The sequence below is a fragment of the Acinonyx jubatus genome, chromosome A2, assembly GCF_027475565.1.
Source record: "Acinonyx jubatus isolate Ajub_Pintada_27869175 chromosome A2, VMU_Ajub_asm_v1.0, whole genome shotgun sequence".
NCBI lineage: Eukaryota > Metazoa > Chordata > Mammalia > Carnivora > Felidae > Acinonyx > Acinonyx jubatus.
Genome location: NC_069383.1, coordinates 30,419,098 through 30,436,643, shown reverse-complemented (window position 1 = coordinate 30,436,643; position 17,546 = coordinate 30,419,098). Strand labels below are relative to the sequence as shown.

General features: G+C 38.2%; 1 protein-coding gene across 1 annotated transcript in view; it reads left to right on the top strand.

Annotated features, from left to right (window-relative positions):
- Positions 1-17,546, top strand: part of KCND2 (potassium voltage-gated channel subfamily D member 2) — a 482,249-nt gene that overhangs the window by 453,321 nt on the left and 11,382 nt on the right. The window contains exon 2 of the mRNA XM_015067320.3: positions 9,967-10,129. Within this exon, the coding sequence (XP_014922806.2) occupies positions 9,967-10,129 (163 nt within the window). The remainder of the gene's footprint in view (positions 1-9,966; positions 10,130-17,546) is intronic.

Below are 17,546 nucleotides of genomic sequence, written 5' to 3'. Positions count from 1 at the left end.
ACTCACACACGGTGGGGAGCTTCCTCCAACAGTTACTTTTCAAAGGACAGGAAGAGAGGAAGCAACAGCAGCAGCTAACTAAAGAAAGCCCCCCGGTGTGAGAGCAGCTCTGATAGTGATGAAGAGGAAACCCCTGGGATGTGAAACCAAGATAGGCATCCTCTGGAAGCTGGTGCAATCAGCCCAAAGCCAACATGGCCAGACATTTGCTGGGACCTTGATATGCTTGATGAATTAACTTTCATTTGAGGGAAGACAAGCATACCTCCTCCAATAAACTACCAAGGCATAACCAGAAAGGATCTTGTTAAGAAAATGGATACCAAACAATGGAATTTTCAGAGAATTGCTAGTGTTCACTATCTAAGATTAGCATCATCTTTGAGCAGATTAGAGAGAAATGGGAAGACCCAGCCATTTCCCAGAATGATATGTGAGATTCAGAGAACCACAAGTCCTGTTCCTTCAAGTTGCTGGGCATCTGAGGATTGCAAAATCTGTCAAATTTGGGAGAATTTGTAGTTTGAAATTCTAGCAGGGTACGTGTTGGCTAAGCATGTGACAATGAAAAACAAGTAGGCATTGGAAAACTGTCAGTTCTCGAGGCTTTGCTGTTCATTTAAAATCATGTAGGTTAAAAATGATTTCTCTGGGTATAAAAAGTGAGATTAATTGACAGTGTAGAACTAGGTTATTCTGGGCATATCATCTAAGTATCCAAAGAGGAATTTAGACATATTGAGGAAATGAGATGGTGCCAGGCTTGGAGAAAGAAAGGAACTCTGGTTAAAAGAAAAAGAGCAGTGGATGTGTATTCCCCTTCACTCCTTGCCATATTTATTGTTTACCATCAGACCTCTCCCTGGAGGATTTATTTAAGCAATAAACATTTATTGGGCTTCAACTGTTTGCTCAGCTCTGGACAAGGTCTGTGCTAGACTTGGGTTTATAATGATGACATGATCCTTGACCTCCTGGGCCTCCTAGTTTAGCAGGAGCAAACAGACTTGTACGAAACTAATTGTACTCCATTAGTTGCAGGCAGCATTGGAGGCACTGGAGAGGGAAAACATTACTCTGGTTGGACAGAGGTAACGTAGTCAAGAAGTTCTCCAAATAAGAACTGATCCTTGAGCTTTATCACTGTAAGTTAGGAGTTTACCCAAAGGATTTATGAGAGGGGAGAATATTCTAGAAAGAACACCATATACAAAGACACAGGAATGGAAAGTCATGCCAGTAATTGGAAGTGATTTGTTCCAACTGGAACATAGAGTGTGTGTGGGTGAGCAGTGGAGGATGGGATGGGCAAGTCATGAGGAGCTGTGTGTGTCATGCTAAAAAACTGGAGCTTTTTCCTGCAGGTGATAGAGCAACAATGAAGGCTTTCATGAGAGAGAATGACAGGATCAGACTCTGAGCTCTGTGAGGGTGACAGGATAGCTCCAGGCAACAAAGACTCAAAACCCAAAGCGGGAGAATACATTTCCGGTGGTCCTACAGCTGGGGAAGCCAACCCCCAGTGTTTCTATAATGTGTGCCTCACAGTAATCAGTCGTACATGCATTTTTATAGCTTTGTTAAAAATGAAGAATAAAGTAAATGTTACAAATCTAGGCTCTGATTAGCATGCTTTGAAAATAAGAAAACACTCTTTAAAGGAGGCTATAAAGACTTTTACTGATGATAATTCATTTAGGTAAAAAGCACTTTATTAGGATATTCGGTCATAATCATATGTTTCATTTATAACCTTTAAAGCCTCATGTGATCATATAATAGGCTAAAAGCAAAGAAAAAAATCAGGAGTCAGAAAAGAATTTGCTTTAGAAAAAGGCACAAGCCAGAGGCACACAGTTAGCAAGCCCGACTGAAATCTAACGTTGAGAGAGCTCAGAGTATAAATGTGCATAGATGTGCTAAAAGCATTTTGGCCCTTTCCTCAATTTTCCCCTTTTCTACATGCAAACTCAATCCTTTAATTTACCCTAATTTTCACACTGAGGGTCTTGGTTAAAGGGCTCCGTGTTTAAAATTACGCTTTAGTGATATCTCACATTACAGAAATGTCCCTGTCTCTCTGAAAGAAGTAGAAAAAGCTGTCAGAATTATTTTGCATCTTTTTGGAAACACCATGAAAATAGATAATCTATGAAATTGGTGAGGTTTTGTCCTGTTAAACTATTTCCAGAGGAATAAGATGCCCAAAATATATCCTAAATATTGGATGTGTGTAGGCAAAGATAAGGAATTGGTATAGGCAATTTACTGGAAATACTTTTCTCTCAGCTTAGGAAAACCAAAAAAGATCCTGGTTGGCTTCCCAACTTTCATTTAGGTTTTTATGCCCTCTAGTGGGTATTTGGGATTTATGCAGTTGTAAAATAATATTTTTGCAGCATTTCCTTTGTGCCATATGTGTTCAAACATTTATCTCAACAATATAGGACATTGACTGATAAGCCCTTAAATAGTCAACCCAAAGTGTTTAACATTATTTGAGCCATAAACTTTTGATAATTTAATAAAAGCTCTGAAAACTTTTAGGAAAATGCCTATGAAGACACACTGTCATGGAGTTCTCTAACCACTTGAATTTTATCCATGAATTCCTTAAGAGTCCATTGATTCCTGGTTAAGAACCGCTAATGAAGCTGAGGTGTCCTCTAGCTGCCCCCTTTTTTTTAGTAGATGCTAAAATTATTAACGTTTTGAACAACAGGAAAAGGAAACATACATTTTTAAAAGAACAGTAGCTAAAAATTCCACTTAGACTTAAAGAAATAGGAGAGAACACAGAGTATCTTAAATAACTAGATACCTGAGATAATCCAAAAGCTTCTCAAGTTTTCAATGCAGCTAGGATAGTGTAGGATTAATCCTACAGGCAAGGGAGGTGGAAACAAAATCAAAGCAGCTTTTTAGGCAAATATTGATTTTTAAAATGTCAAAGAGAAATCTGTCTATTGTTAAAGTAATATGAGGGCCTCTCTGGCAAACAATTTGCATACCACAAGCAGGTGTTATATAGCAACACTTAAAGAAAAGTCATTTGCTATTTGCAAACATTGCAGCTACTATAAAAAAATTAGCCATCAAACTATGATCCTTCTAGGATGCCAAACTGATATCAGAAGATCCATAAATAACTAGCCACTAAGACCCTAAAGGATAGAATGATTAGTCGAGAAGTGATCCAGATTTCAGGTCAGAAGAAAGGAGTTCACAGACTTCTCTGACCAGTGGTCATGTCTAGGAGAAAATTCAAACACAAAATCAGTAGGTAAAACACACACACACACACACACACACACACTCACTCACACACACGCGCACACACACACACACACACACACACGGACAGTTCATAGCTTTTACCAGGTTATTATTATACATATCACTTTCATCTAATTTCTTAAGGATACTGTCTTAGTCCATTCAGGCTGCTGTAACAAAATACCACACACTTGGTACTTTATAAAGAGCAAACATGTATTTCTCACAGCTCTGGAGGCTGAGAAGTTCAAGATTATGTCACCAACAGATTCAGTGTGGTGGTGAGGTGTTGTTTCCTGGTTCATAGACTGCCCTTCTTGCTGTGAACTCACAGTAAAAGGGGCTAGATAGCTCTGTAGGGCCTCTTTTTTATAAGAATGCCATTTGTTTGGGCTCTGCTTTCATGATCTAATCACCTCCCCAAACCCCACCTCCTAATACCATCATATTAAGCATTAGGATGTCAAGGTATGAATCTGGGGGAGACACATTCAGACATATAATAGCAGATACCTATTTTTCGAATACTTACATTTCCAAATACAGATTCATGTCCCCTATGAAGTTGTGGGATTTTTTTCCCCCTAATGTAGTAGTTGAAGCACAGCTTTATTGAACCAGCACCTGCCCTACACAGTGTACAGGGTGCTCCCAGAGTTCTGTGCAGCTGCATAGGATCCATTCACTCGAGTCCTTCTACCTAGCAATTTAAGACCTTTTCATTGTGAAAAAGAAAGAGGGAGAGTGAGAGATTGAGTTACAGTAAGCATTGAGGTTTATATTTAAATAAGTATTTCCTTCCTGTTATTTGAAGATCTTTCCTACCTTCGTGAGTGTTTATAAAACACACAGCTTTTGTTTTCTTTCTTAGTATCCATGGGAAATAGCTTAACAGATGAAAAGTCATTCCTTAGCTGGGGAGGTTTGCTTATATAACATTTCTCTTTTATAAAATGAGCCTACATTTATACTCTTCAAATAAAAAGAGAAGAAAAAATAGAAACTATATGAATAGGACTAGGAAGCTAACAGTATTGTGTTTGAACACTGCATAAGAAAATTCCAGGAACTACTTCTCCATTTGAGATCTAAAGACAAGCACACTTTAGCCATAGGATTTCTGGACAAATGCCAAAAAGGGAAAAATTGTGTGGAAATTAATAAAATTTGCTTTGCAATATATTATGTTTAAATATACATAGATGGATGGATGGATGGGTGGATGCATGGATAGAAGGTATATGCATTCTACCTGTTTGTCTGAATTAACCTGATTTAGCCCCTTCTTCATCATTGAGTGCAAGGCACAATTTAAGTACTTTGCAGAAACTTTTCGATGACATTTAAGAGTAAAATGTTCAAGAACCAATAACTGAATCTTTGCTGGGGAATTGGTCTTCCATTCAATATGGTCTTTAACACATGACAAATGATATAATTTTAAACAAGTATTTGGGGCAGTATGTGAAAATTTAGAATTAATATTTTTACGTGAATAACAATTCCATGTTGTACCTTTTTAACTGATATGAGGAGGGAAAGGAGCAGTAAATATCAGGTTTGGCAGATGTCAAGGGTAAAAAAAAAAGCAGAATGAAACAGGACTGGCTCTACATGGTAAATGTAGGAACAAGTGGAAGGAAGTGAGAAATGGAAGAAAGTAGAAAGATGGGGAAAGCTTCCTTTCAATGAACAGACTTCAAGTCTGCTTATTTTTATTATGCAAAACTTTTGGAGAGTGATTCCTTTTATATTATGCTATCTTCTCCCCTGTTTTCTTCTATCTTTTAGGAATTCAATATTTATCTTAGACCTTAGAAGCCCCTTATAATCTTTTAATAAATTTTATTTAAATGTAGGAAAAAATGTCTCTATGAAAACAAAACCACATCTACATAAAGTTTTAGTGTAAATCTTCTTGGGAAATGGATTTTTGAAGACTGGAGAAATAATATTAAATTTTGAAGAAAAACAGAAAGACTAGAATATATAATATTGCTGGGCTTAGCATAAATTTAAGAGTAGGGAGTCAGGAAAAATGAGGCGTGCTTTTATATGGAACAAAAAGAATAAAATACCAACCAGTAAACAACTTGCCTTGGATAGAAATAATCATTAAAAGATGGCAGTATTGTAGGCAATACTTAAACTACATGATCAGTTAGCTAGAGTGTCACCTCTCATTATGAAGCTTTCTATTCTAAGCCTTTCCTCCACCGAGTTTGAGGTATGATTCCTGAGGTGTATAATGCTATTTTGCTTCTTACTACAAGTATGAATGCTAGTTAAAAGATCTTTTGTTAAACAAAGAAAAGCAGATGGTTTTGCCAGAGAGCTATTTCCTATCCCCAGTAGATTCTGTGCCCAATTATAAGTTTGCAGATAAAACTTCCATTCTCAAGGTTATCCTAAGTGAGAAGAGAGACACAACGGACAATGTAAGAATAGATACAAATCACACTGTGTATTTGTGGTGATTCTCCAGCATATTCAAACAAGTGAAATATGCTTAAAATATTGCAAATATCAACAGCAGTCCAATCTTGAAAAGAAGTGGGGAACAGGAAGAAGAGCAGAAAGGGCAATAGATACAGTTCCAAGGGGATTGTGGAAGGAGATGGCAGGTGCTTCTTGGCAAATCAGCCTGAGGGTGCCCTAGCAAGCAATCAGGGGCAGCCCGCACCTCCCGCCGGCCCCAACAGCAGCACCCTGCCCTCTCTGCTCCCTGTGCCCTCCTCCCATCTCCCTCTACCCTAGTTTCACAACAGCGGAGACTTGGGGCCCATCCTCATTTTCTGTATCTTGAGAAAGATCTGTCCTTTGACTCAAGATGTCCCCTCCAACGAGCACTTTGTGGTCCCTTCTGCTTCCCATCGTGATCACTGCAGTCCTGGCCAGTCACCTCAAGGGTCACCTTTGCTTTTGATTGTGAAGAAAATTTGGATTGTAAAACAAATACGGTGGAGGTAAATAATAAATGTAATTGCATTTGATGCAGATTAGCACAGTTTCATGACATTAAAGTACCCCTATTCTATCTGTTATCTCTTTTTCCTTATGGATCCTTCTAGACTATGAATTTTCTGCCTTTCAGCAAGCTGGCTCATATCTTTACTTTCTACCCTTTTGTTACAAACTGTACAAGAAATTTCACTTTGCCCATTTTTTTCCCTCTGAGTACCAAGTTCACTTTCTGCTTTATGTATTTATTTATATTATAATCTCTGTTTATATTCGAAAAGGATTTGCAGAGATTATTTCTCTAGTTGAATCCTGGGCACTTTGTCAAAAATCGCTTTCCCAGGAAAACCTGCTTTATCAATGGGCTCAGAATTCCTTTGACTGAGTCCCTCAGAGTCTATTTTCTCTCCTCTTCTCTGAGGTAAGGTCTTTCTGAACATATGATTAGCCTCCATCCCTGCCACACCACAGCCTGCTACTTGAACTTACAAACCTGTCTTCTTAAAGTCTTACTGAGCTTTGGGTCCATACCACACAGTTTAGCCCTTAATTTCCTCTAATAATTACAAGAGTGCTAGCCTTGCCTACTCTATTATATAGTGAGCCTAGGATACAAAAATAGCTGATAAATACTAATTTTTAAAAATCTCTTAGAGAAAGACAGGAAAAACTTTATGTTGTGTTCATTTAGCTATTTTATTTATTTTATTTTATGTATTTATATCTTACAAGGTTTATTTTATTTGCATGGACTCAATGCTTATCTATTCTGGCCACAACAAACATAGTTGAGTTTTATTTATTTTCCCCTTTTAGAAAATCTTTCTAGATCCTGATTGGTAGACATTAAAATCAACCCCTCACCTTTTTTTTTTTTTTTGAAAAGCTGCTTGTGTGTTTCAGACTTATCCAGGACCTACTGTACAATCAGTGCAAAGAGAAAAAAGATGGCTTTAAAATATGGCTGGGCACTCAATGTAAACTGTGGCAAACATAGAAATTGGCTCATGTGCACACAGCATTGTATAAAACATTGATCTTTCAATTCCACTGACAGATCCCTATAGGACAAAGGTCCTCAGGACTTGATCGTTCACCTTATAAATTCTTCTATGTGTGACTGTTTCCTTACTAACATAAACTTCAGATTATAACTTAACTTCCCTGACGGACTACAGAAAAATACCCTGTTTCATATGGACACAGCATTCCAGTTCCTGGATTTATTCTATTCTTTTGTCTGTCTGTTTGTCTCACTATTAATTAATACCGCCATTCTGATGCCAAAACCTGTGGGAATTTTAGTTACAGTGAATTAGCTCAACTGCTGATCACCCACAAACACTGACAAGAATGAGTAACTGGGACCAGAGCCTGGAATGGGTTATCGAATAGGCTGTCACCATCAGCCTTTCCTGGGCCAATTACCCTGCAACTTCCCTCTCCCACATTGACACACAAATGTTTTCCCACAAAACAAAATCAGAGTGATTATTTCCTGGGCCACCCTTCAAGATGTAATGCATCCCCATGTCCTCCTAAACCTCCTTGAATCTGGATTCCAAAACCTGAGCTCCTCTCAGAGTGCTGAGCACCCCAGACCCCTCAAGTGAACATGGAGAGGTTGGGGCTCTACAGGCACAGCCAGGCAGCCTCTGCAGTAATACGATCAAAAGACATCCTTCTTGCCCCCTCTCCAGAAATGAATTCTTAGAAGAACTCTGTATCAATAAGGCAGAGAAAATGGATTCTTTGACTAATATTTATTGAGGCAGCTTTGTGCTAGTTGGACTAAATAGAGCAGATCTTGCTTTGTCAAGGTTATATTCTAATGTCAGCAGGGCAGGTGGGTGGTCAAAAAATAAATATGTTAATAAGTTATAAAATATCATGTGTTAATAGTACTGTGAAGGTCATTAAATGGGAAAATGTTAAAGAGAATGACTAGGGGAGAGAATAAGACCACTATGGATAAGGTGGGCAGAAAATAACTTCTGGAATGGAGACATTTAAGTCTCAACCTGAATAATGATGGTCTGGGGGCTGCACATTGTGGACAAAAAGCCAGATGGCCCGCATAGCTAGAAGACAGTGGACTTGGTGCAAGGTGGTATGAGATACAGGTGGTAATTAAATGATATAGGCCCTTGGAGATAAAACTGAAGAGTTTGGATCTATTTTAGTTCCAAGTCTATTAGAAGGCTTAAGCAAAGTGGCACCAGTGCATTCTCCATTCTAACTGCTGACTGCTATGTTGGCATGAATTGTAAAGTGGTAAATATGAAGGAAAGAGTTAGGGTAAGAAGCTATATCTATCCATCACTCTGGCAAGAAATGATGATTGCTTGGGTTGTTGTGGTAAAATGGAGGTTGAGGAAAGAGACCATAATAGGACATCATTCAGTTTGGTCAGAGATAACAAGACTAGCTCAAAAATGAGATGCGTGACTGAGAATTGAGGTAACTCTTTCAATTTTGATGCGAGCAATTGAGTGGTTTGCAGTTCCATGGAATTGGAGGTGATAGACTGTGGGAGAAACAGATTTGAGGGTGGCAGAGGAAGCTAGGGAAATAAAAGTTCCTTATTGGCTAATTTGTTTTAATTGGCTCTTAATTGGTTCTTAAAAATCCAGGGGTAGGAAAAATCAGACTAGACCACTGAAGACATGAGTCTGATCTTCTAGGTAGACATCAGGGTTGTCAACATAAATTAGGGTATCAGCAACAACTGCAAGCTATGAGATTGGATGATATCACATAGGAAAGGGTTTATATGGAGACCGTAAGAGTCTGAGAGCTAAATTACTCCAAGATTTAAAAATCAGATAAGGGGCAGAGGGGAGCCAGAAAAGAAGACAGAGGAACAGCCATTGAGTTAGGAGGACCGCGAAGGGAATTTTCCAATACTGAAGCCAATGGAAAGTGTTCCAAGAAGAGAGAAAACTGATCAAGTACAAATGAGAGATTGAATAAGATCATCATGAAGAAATAACCATTGTATTTAACAAGTGGAAGTTAATGAGACCTTGGAAAGCTTTTTTTAAGTGATTATATCTGATAAAAAGAATGTGATATAACACTTTTTCTACTTAAATTTCATAACCAATCTAATGCTGAAAAAATTAAGTGGAAAGAGATGTTATCTAGACTATGAAATTCAGCATGGAAATACTAACTATGAATAAATGTAAAGAGGGGCGCCTGGGTGACTCAGTCCGTTAAGTGTCTGACTTCGGTTCAGTTCATGATCTCACGGTCCCTGAGTTCGAGCCCCGCTTTGGGCTCTGTGCTGACAGCTCAGAGCCTGGAGCCTGCTTTGGATTCTGTGTCTCTCTCTCTCTCTGACTCTCCCACATTCATGCTCTGTCTCTCTCTGTTTCAAAAATAAATAAATGTTAAAAAAAAATTTTTTAAGTAAATGTGAAGAATTTTGCCATATTATATAAAGGACAAACTGAAGAGCTATCATTACATCATCTGGCTTAAAACATTTTCCAATCAAAGAGATATCTAAATATTGGAATCAATTCCTGCAATATTGAAAGATAATTTTTTCATATTCAGATATTCATAATTTCTGGTTTATTAAGGTCTTAACCCATGTATATGGTAGTCATGAAGTAGAGATAGATTGGCCTAAAAAATCATTTGACTTCGGGTAAAAAGCTATTTGTAGCAGGTGAAAATAAATTTCTGTGACTTAAAACCATGTTTTTTTCTCTAACCCAGGTATGGTGACATGGTACCAAAAACCATAGCAGGGAAGATATTTGGTTCCATCTGTTCACTGAGTGGGGTCTTGGTCATTGCTCTACCTGTTCCAGTGATCGTATCTAACTTCAGTCGGATCTACCACCAAAATCAACGAGCAGACAAACGGAGAGCACAGAAGGTGTGTATTCAGCTCCGTGCAATCATGATTTAACATCTCCCCCTTTTCATAGTGAGCTTTAAAAATCCCTTACTGGCTATTCAGTGTTCCAGTTTTGGTTGATAGTTGCATAAGACAGCACAGGCTAGGTTATACTACAGTAAAAAAGGAACCTTAATATCTCAGTGGCTTAAAACAACAAGGAATATTTCTCAGTCATGCTGCGGGTCCATTGCTGGTCCAGTGATAGAAACTCCATCTTGACAAGGTATTCTGCAATCATTCAAGCCGGGGTAACAGGACATGATGAATCACGCTGACTCCTAAAACCTTCTCCTGGAAGTGGGCCAAGTCACTTCCATTTCTATTGCACTAGCCAAAGTAAGTCACATAGCCGTGTGTAACTTCAAAGTGGGCAGGGGAATATAATCCTACTGTGCAATCAGTGGCAGAGAGAAAGAATTATCTAGTAAACAGCACTAATGATAGTAGTAAAATCAAAGATAGATTCTTGGCAAATTTTATCAGAATCAGATTTCTAGATCTAATTAATTTCGTCTTTGCCCATCAGGGATCAAGCTGGTTCCAGTAAGCAAGGACTATTAAAAGGAACTAAGATATGTCTCAGATATTTTAAATAGTTGACCCAGGAAGTAGGAGAAATCTGATCATTAATAGCTGAGTTTTATTCCTGGCCCAGTTTACTGTTTCTCTGAACTTCGTGCCAGTTATTAATCCCTCTAAGAGTAAGGGTGTATACACAACTGTAAGATGGGGAAAGTGTAACTACCTCAAAAATTTATACAAATCTATATGAGTATATCATAATAGTAACAATATTTAACATTTATTTCTGGTTTTACTATGTGCCGGGTACTGGTTTGGTGGTTTTTTTTTAAATAATTCATATTGTTTTCATGAGTCTAGGAGTGAGTCAACATTATTATTCCTATTTTTTAGATAAGGATCCTAAAATACGCAGAAATTGAGAAATTCAATCTAAGCCAACCTGACACCCAGGTTCATACACATAAACATTATGGTAGACTGCCTCTCAGAAAACCCGACTAAATGTTAACACACTTCCCTTCTCCAATTTTTGTCAAAATAGTCACCTTTAGAGTCAGGGCCCTTGCTGCTTAGAAATAATTTTGGAGGGGCGCCTGGGTGGCTCAGTCAGTTGAGCGCCCGACTTCAGCTCAGGTCATGATCTCACAGTCCATGGGTTCGAGCCCCACGTCAGGCTCTGTGCTGACAGCTCAGAGCCTGGAGCCTGCTTCGGATTCTGTGTCTCCCTCTCTCTCTGGCCCCTCCCCTGCTCATGCTCTGTCTCTCTCTGTCTCAAAAATAAATAAAAACATTAAAAAAAAAGAAAGAATTTTGGAAATCTCTTGTGTAGTTTCTTTAAGACCATGCCACTAGATTTCCAGTATTCTTCATGGATACTCCATCGTTGTCCTTTATGGATAGATAGTTTTTAATATCCACAAGTATGACTAAAATGGATCCACAATGCCGGTAATGTAGTATAACTCTAAACTATCATGAGACATTTGGGTGCAGTTCAAAGCTACTGGCTTTGTAGCTAATTCCAGAACAGGATTTTAAGTATGCTTTTGAACAATGTTGGTCTTTTAGTCGAGTATAAAATCTCAAAAAGTAACTCTCAGGAAAGTTCAGGGTAATCAGTGTGGTCACAGAGCATACTGTCCAAAGAACATGTTCAAGTCTAACATCACAGATCCTCTGCCTTTTGCAAAGAGTCACTTTTTCAGCCTTGTCCTTTCTTGCTTTATAGACTCCCCCAAGTTTGGACAGGTACCTAGCCTTTAATTATTGTAAAGAATAGAGTAGTCCAATTAATATGAATTTTGGAACTGATAATTCAATAAACAGAGGCTAGCAAAAGGCACCTTCTGAGCAGTTTTGTAGTCTCACGTAAGATATATCTTTGGAGATGGAGAAATTGTGACCACCGTTGGCCCCTCCCCCAGGACTTTCATGCTCACAACTGTGGCTCTGCCCACACATGACAATCCTTCTAACTGGGCACACATGTACATTGTTTAAAATGACAAAAATCCTACAAAAATCTTAGATGCCCAGGACTCATCCATCTTCATTCTAGAAATCCCTTCCTTGATATAAGAGCATAAGAGCTACCTATAATTCATTTTCTCAGTGGAGGAGGTTGGGTGGGGGGGACTACCTATATGGAAAACGTAGGAAGTACAAATCTGATTTTCAGATAAATTGAACACCAAAATATCTGTATTTTCTTCAAACTTTGTCATCTGCAACAATCAGATCAGTAAAGAAAATCTTAGAATAATTTAGAAGCCTTTTTGCATAAATAAATATAGAATTTATTCCTTAGTTAAAAGCAGTTTAGGTTTATCTGGAATGAGGTGATTTGACAAGTATCAAAGTTATGAAAAATTAGCCACTAATTCAGTCAAGCAAACAGTCCATTTAGTAAAAACATCAGTCAAGCTGAATAATAAGGAATATTACAAAACACTTTTTTAGACCATGTTTTTCTGCGTTTGGTCCATTTTTCAACTCTAAGCTCAAGCAAAAGTGTGAAATATATCCAATATGCATCTGAGGGGTGCCTGGGTGGCTCCATCAGTTAAGCATCTGACTTCAGCTCAGGTCATGATCTCACGATTCATGAGTTCAGGCCCCACGTCAGGCTCTGTGCTGAGAGCTCAGATCTTGGAGCCTGCTTCAGATTCTCTTTCTCCTTCTCTCTCTGCTGCCCCCCCCCCCCTTGCTCACACTGTCTCTCTCTCTCTCTCTCTTAAAAAAAAAATAAACATTAAAAAAATTTTAAATATACATTTGAGAACACTCTCCTCGGCACACAGGGATACTTTCCCTCTTCTAGGCTCTTCCCCCCGGCAAGTACTCTTCCTGCTTTCACTACCTATCTCCACTCTTAAAAGAAACGCACATTTCTAGCCACCTTGATCATTTGTTTTTAAGTTTATTTATTTTGAGAGAGAGAGAGTACGGAGGAGGAGTAAAGAGAGAGGGGGAGAGACGAATCCCAAGCAGGCTCTGTACTGTCAGCGAGGAGCCCAACTCAGGGCTTGAACTCATGAACAATGAGATCATGACGTAAGCCACAATGAAGAGTTGGTCACTTAACCGACTGAGCTACCCAGGCACTCCATCCTTGATCATTTCTTAACTAAACACTGACCTGTGGGTCAATATAAACTTGAACTGGAGCATGTCTCCTTTCACCCCCACCACTAGTAATTGTATTTTAATAGATGTATTTATTCAATAGTATTTCAGTTATCCAGTGGTATTTATTGATTAGAAAATATTTGCCAGGGCATCTGGGTGGCTCAGTCGGTTAGCATCAGTCTCTTGATTGCCGCTCAGGTCATGATCTCATGGTTCGTGAGGTTACTGAGTTTGAGCCTTCTGTTGGGCTCTGCACTGACAACATGGAGCCTGCTTGAGATTCTCTCTCTCTCCCTCTCTGTCTGCCCCTCCCCTGTTCTCCTGCATGAGCTCTTTCTCTCTCTCTCTCTCTCCCCCTCAAAATAAATAAATACACATAAAAATTGTTTAAAAAGAAAGTAGTTGCCAAAATAAAGCTAAATTGATACAATGACAGATGGTAGGGTTGATATTTTGAAGTAGGGAGCCTACCTTGCTTTAAGATACAAATCACACCAGTCAATCAAGGTGTGATTACAAGGCTAATTGTAAGTAATTTTCATGTCTAATAGTAATCATAATTATAATTATAATTTAATAGTACTAATAGCAAAAACAACAACCCTCTCCAGAGTTTCTAGTATATCCCAGGTTCTTTATAACTGTTATTTTTATTTTCACAATCAACTCACACAGAAGTGTTATTATTTCCATTTTACAGATGACTGTCTTATGCATGCACACCTACTGATTAAAGTCTAAGACAAAGAAATTCTGGCATCATTAGAGTTATGTATTTTAGGGATTTTCCTATAGATAATTCTAAATACAGTGAGAAGTTTTGAATCAATGAGCCCATGTACAGCCAATGGACAATGTAAGTACAATTTTTTACTTGTCACATAAAAATGTTGGCACTGATACAGAAAGAAGTTACCAATACTCAGTCTTTTATCATACTTTGCTCTGGTGGTTGCCAAACTTTAGATTCATTGCAATCATCTGAAATAGAATATAAAATATAGATTGTTAGACCCACCCCTGTAGCATTTGATTCAATAGTGTGGGATTACGGTCTGAAAATGTCCTAAGTGATGGCGATACTGTTGGTCTGGAAACCATACTTTGAGAACCATTGTCTAGTACATTAATTAATGTCCAAATCAAATAATTTTTATAGAATTCTAGAATAAATAAAATAAATAATAATAAATACAGCCTGAGTATGATCTCTCTTAGATTATCCAATATTAAAAAGTATCACTCAGGCCCTACCCCACATCTCTGTGGATAACTAGGTGTTTATCTATAGTTTAAGAACCCCCATTATCAACACATGTAAGAGTCTGGAGGTTATATACTTCTTGATATACACTGTATGTTTCAGTCTTATTGAATTACTGAGTTCTGCTCTTAAGTCTCCATTCCATCTTCATACCACCTGGCAAACCCCTACTCAGGGTGCAATACTCAGCTCAAATATTACCCATTTTATGAAGATTTCTCTAAATGATGTGGACACCATTAATTGCTCCATCTTCCCTTCTACAACATTACGCGGACTCTACTATCATGTAGTATACATATTCTCCCTCTCCTCCATTTGTCTGAGTGTGGTGCCCAGCCTAAAATAAGCACTTAACAATTTGTGAAATGAGTGAAAGAATGAACAGTGAACTCTTGTTCACCTTGACAGTGTCCTCCATTCCTAAGGTTGGGTGGACAGTCCTAGGGCCAGTTGAAAACAATATTGGGAAGCATGAGTTTTGTCTTTGGTACCCTCCCACATCTTCTTTCAGTTCTTACCTCTTCCCACCTAGAGAACTCTCGTGGCCCTCTCTTTCACTGACCCTTTCTTTCAGGGTCCCTTCCACTGACCCAATTGCTGGCATTGTTTCTGCCCAGCCCTGCAATTACCAGGATTAACCAAGCTCTAGAGCTGACAGTTTTGCACTATCTTCAACTGATTTCTTCTCTCTCTCTTTTTATTAGTATTTGGCACTAACTTGTCTCATTTCTAGGGGAGCTATTTACCTTAACAAATGGAAAGGTTCCAATAAATCCTTAAATCTGTAAAAGCTGTTAACGCTTACTCTGCTACCTCCACATGAGGCATTTTACTAAACCTTAAATGAAAGAAACAAGTCTAAGTAAAATTTCCAGAATAAAAGGTACATGCAGCATGCGGGCTGGTATTTGAAGAGTAAGGAATTGCCTCACATTACAAAGGAGAAAGGTCTTCTCTACCTGACTTGTACAGCTACCTAGGATACCTTTATTTTTCAAAGGTATTGAAAACATTTTGTGACTTGACAACAACATGGTCCAATAACTCCTCACAATCTACCTCCCACTTCATTTAGAAGATAGATCACATATAAGAAAATTGCTATCTCAGTGCTTTTTGGCTTATACCATCTCTGATTGGGTCCCCTGCTGTTTCAGGGAATACATTGTAAAGTTTATATAATGTCATTTGGTACAATTAAAAATCAATCCACTTGCTAAAAACCACTGCATTCTAGCCTCTGAAAACTCTACAATAAAAGGGTTCCATGTCAAATTAGTTTGAGGAAAATTATATACCATATCCCCCTTTTGACTTCACAGTGAACATCCACAATATGTTGTAAGGAATCCAACAGCAAAGAAACCTATTTGACTTCTGGGCATTTCCAAACTTCTCTTGACCACAGAACCTGTTGTTTGTTCATTTGGTTGGTTTGGATTTTACCCATAACACTTACTAGTTCCTTGGACCCCAACTTTGAGAAATCCTGCTGAATTTAGAGAATTTAGATGAAAACTGAATTTATGAAGAATTGAGATGCTTGGGGGAAAATGTGCCTATGAGACAATTTATTTTTACCAACACCATCGGTGTTTCTCAAGAATTTGAAAATAACTTCAAAGCTATGTTTGTTTGTTTTTACATAGACAATATAAGCCTTTTTGTTTAATTAAAAATCTGAAAGCCTCCTATTTTCCAAATAGGCTAAAGTATTTAGTGAGACTTTACTTTCACGCCATAATATTTGCTGGTACTTGACTGTGCCAAGAAGTTGTATTTCCTACAAAATAGGGGTGGGGGCTGCAAGGAATACATTTCCTCTTACTAGCCAGTGATTTTCTTTTAACCTCTCATCTACAAAGCCACAGTTGCCAAGATCGTCATACTGAGTGGGTCAGAAGTAAAGTGATTTTCTAAAATATCTTCATAAAAGAAATTTCTTCAATTACCTACTGAAAGCAAAGATGTAATCACAGGTCATAAAAGCTGGCATTATTCAACAGGCATTTGGTGTGGTGCTCCACAAGACCGATTAAACCAATTAACTCATATACTATTGTTGTAAAATGAAAGAAAAGTCGTGATTGAAATTTGAGACGGGAGGCTTTTTCCAACATAGTACGCGGCCTAGCAAAATGGCCATTCTGTCCCTGCAACAACTGCTTCTTTTCCCCTAAGCTTAGAACTACTTCTGTAGTAGTGGATGCCACCATATGTAGGCTTTCCCAATGTGGAAATATGTGTCATTTTCCTTTGCTGGACAGTATTTTTGGCTAATGTAAATAAATGTCTCATTTGTGAAAATAAAATGTTTTCTAATACTGCTGCTGGATGCTTGGAGAATAACATATGTGAGACTAGGAACTAAGATACAGGCAATGTAATTGCATGCATTAATTGCAGAAGGAAGGAAGGAAGGAGAGGTGTAAGAAAGAAGGGAGGGGGGAAGGAGGAGGGAGGGAAGGAGGAGGGAGAGAGAAAAGGTGGGGGGAGAGGGAGACCCCCCCCAAAAAAAAAAGGCATTGACTGTTTCAGGAGACCAAGGAGACTTTAGGACTTAAATTTCCACAATAATCCCTTTCTGGAAACCAAATGTATATTTAAATTAGTTGTTTCTGAATTATTACATCTATTCAAAGTCATTTCCAAATATGCTTGTCATTTCCCATTGTTTTATCAACTCTGGCCTGAAATCCTGTCTGGGCAGCACAGCTTTTGAAGTTAAAAATTTCCTACCTTCCCACTTCATTCTCTAGTGCTTTGAGTGATCTAAACAGTATGCTGCCAACAAAGAGTGAAATTTGTCTATTTTTCCCATCATTTATAAATATGATCTTTGTACAAAGTATTATTTTAAGTTGGAATCAACAAACAGGAAGAATAAATTCAGAGAGGAAGAGAGAAGGGGTAGAGTTGAAGCCAGATGATATCTTAATGCTATTTTGAGAGCTTCATATGTCTCAGTGCTAC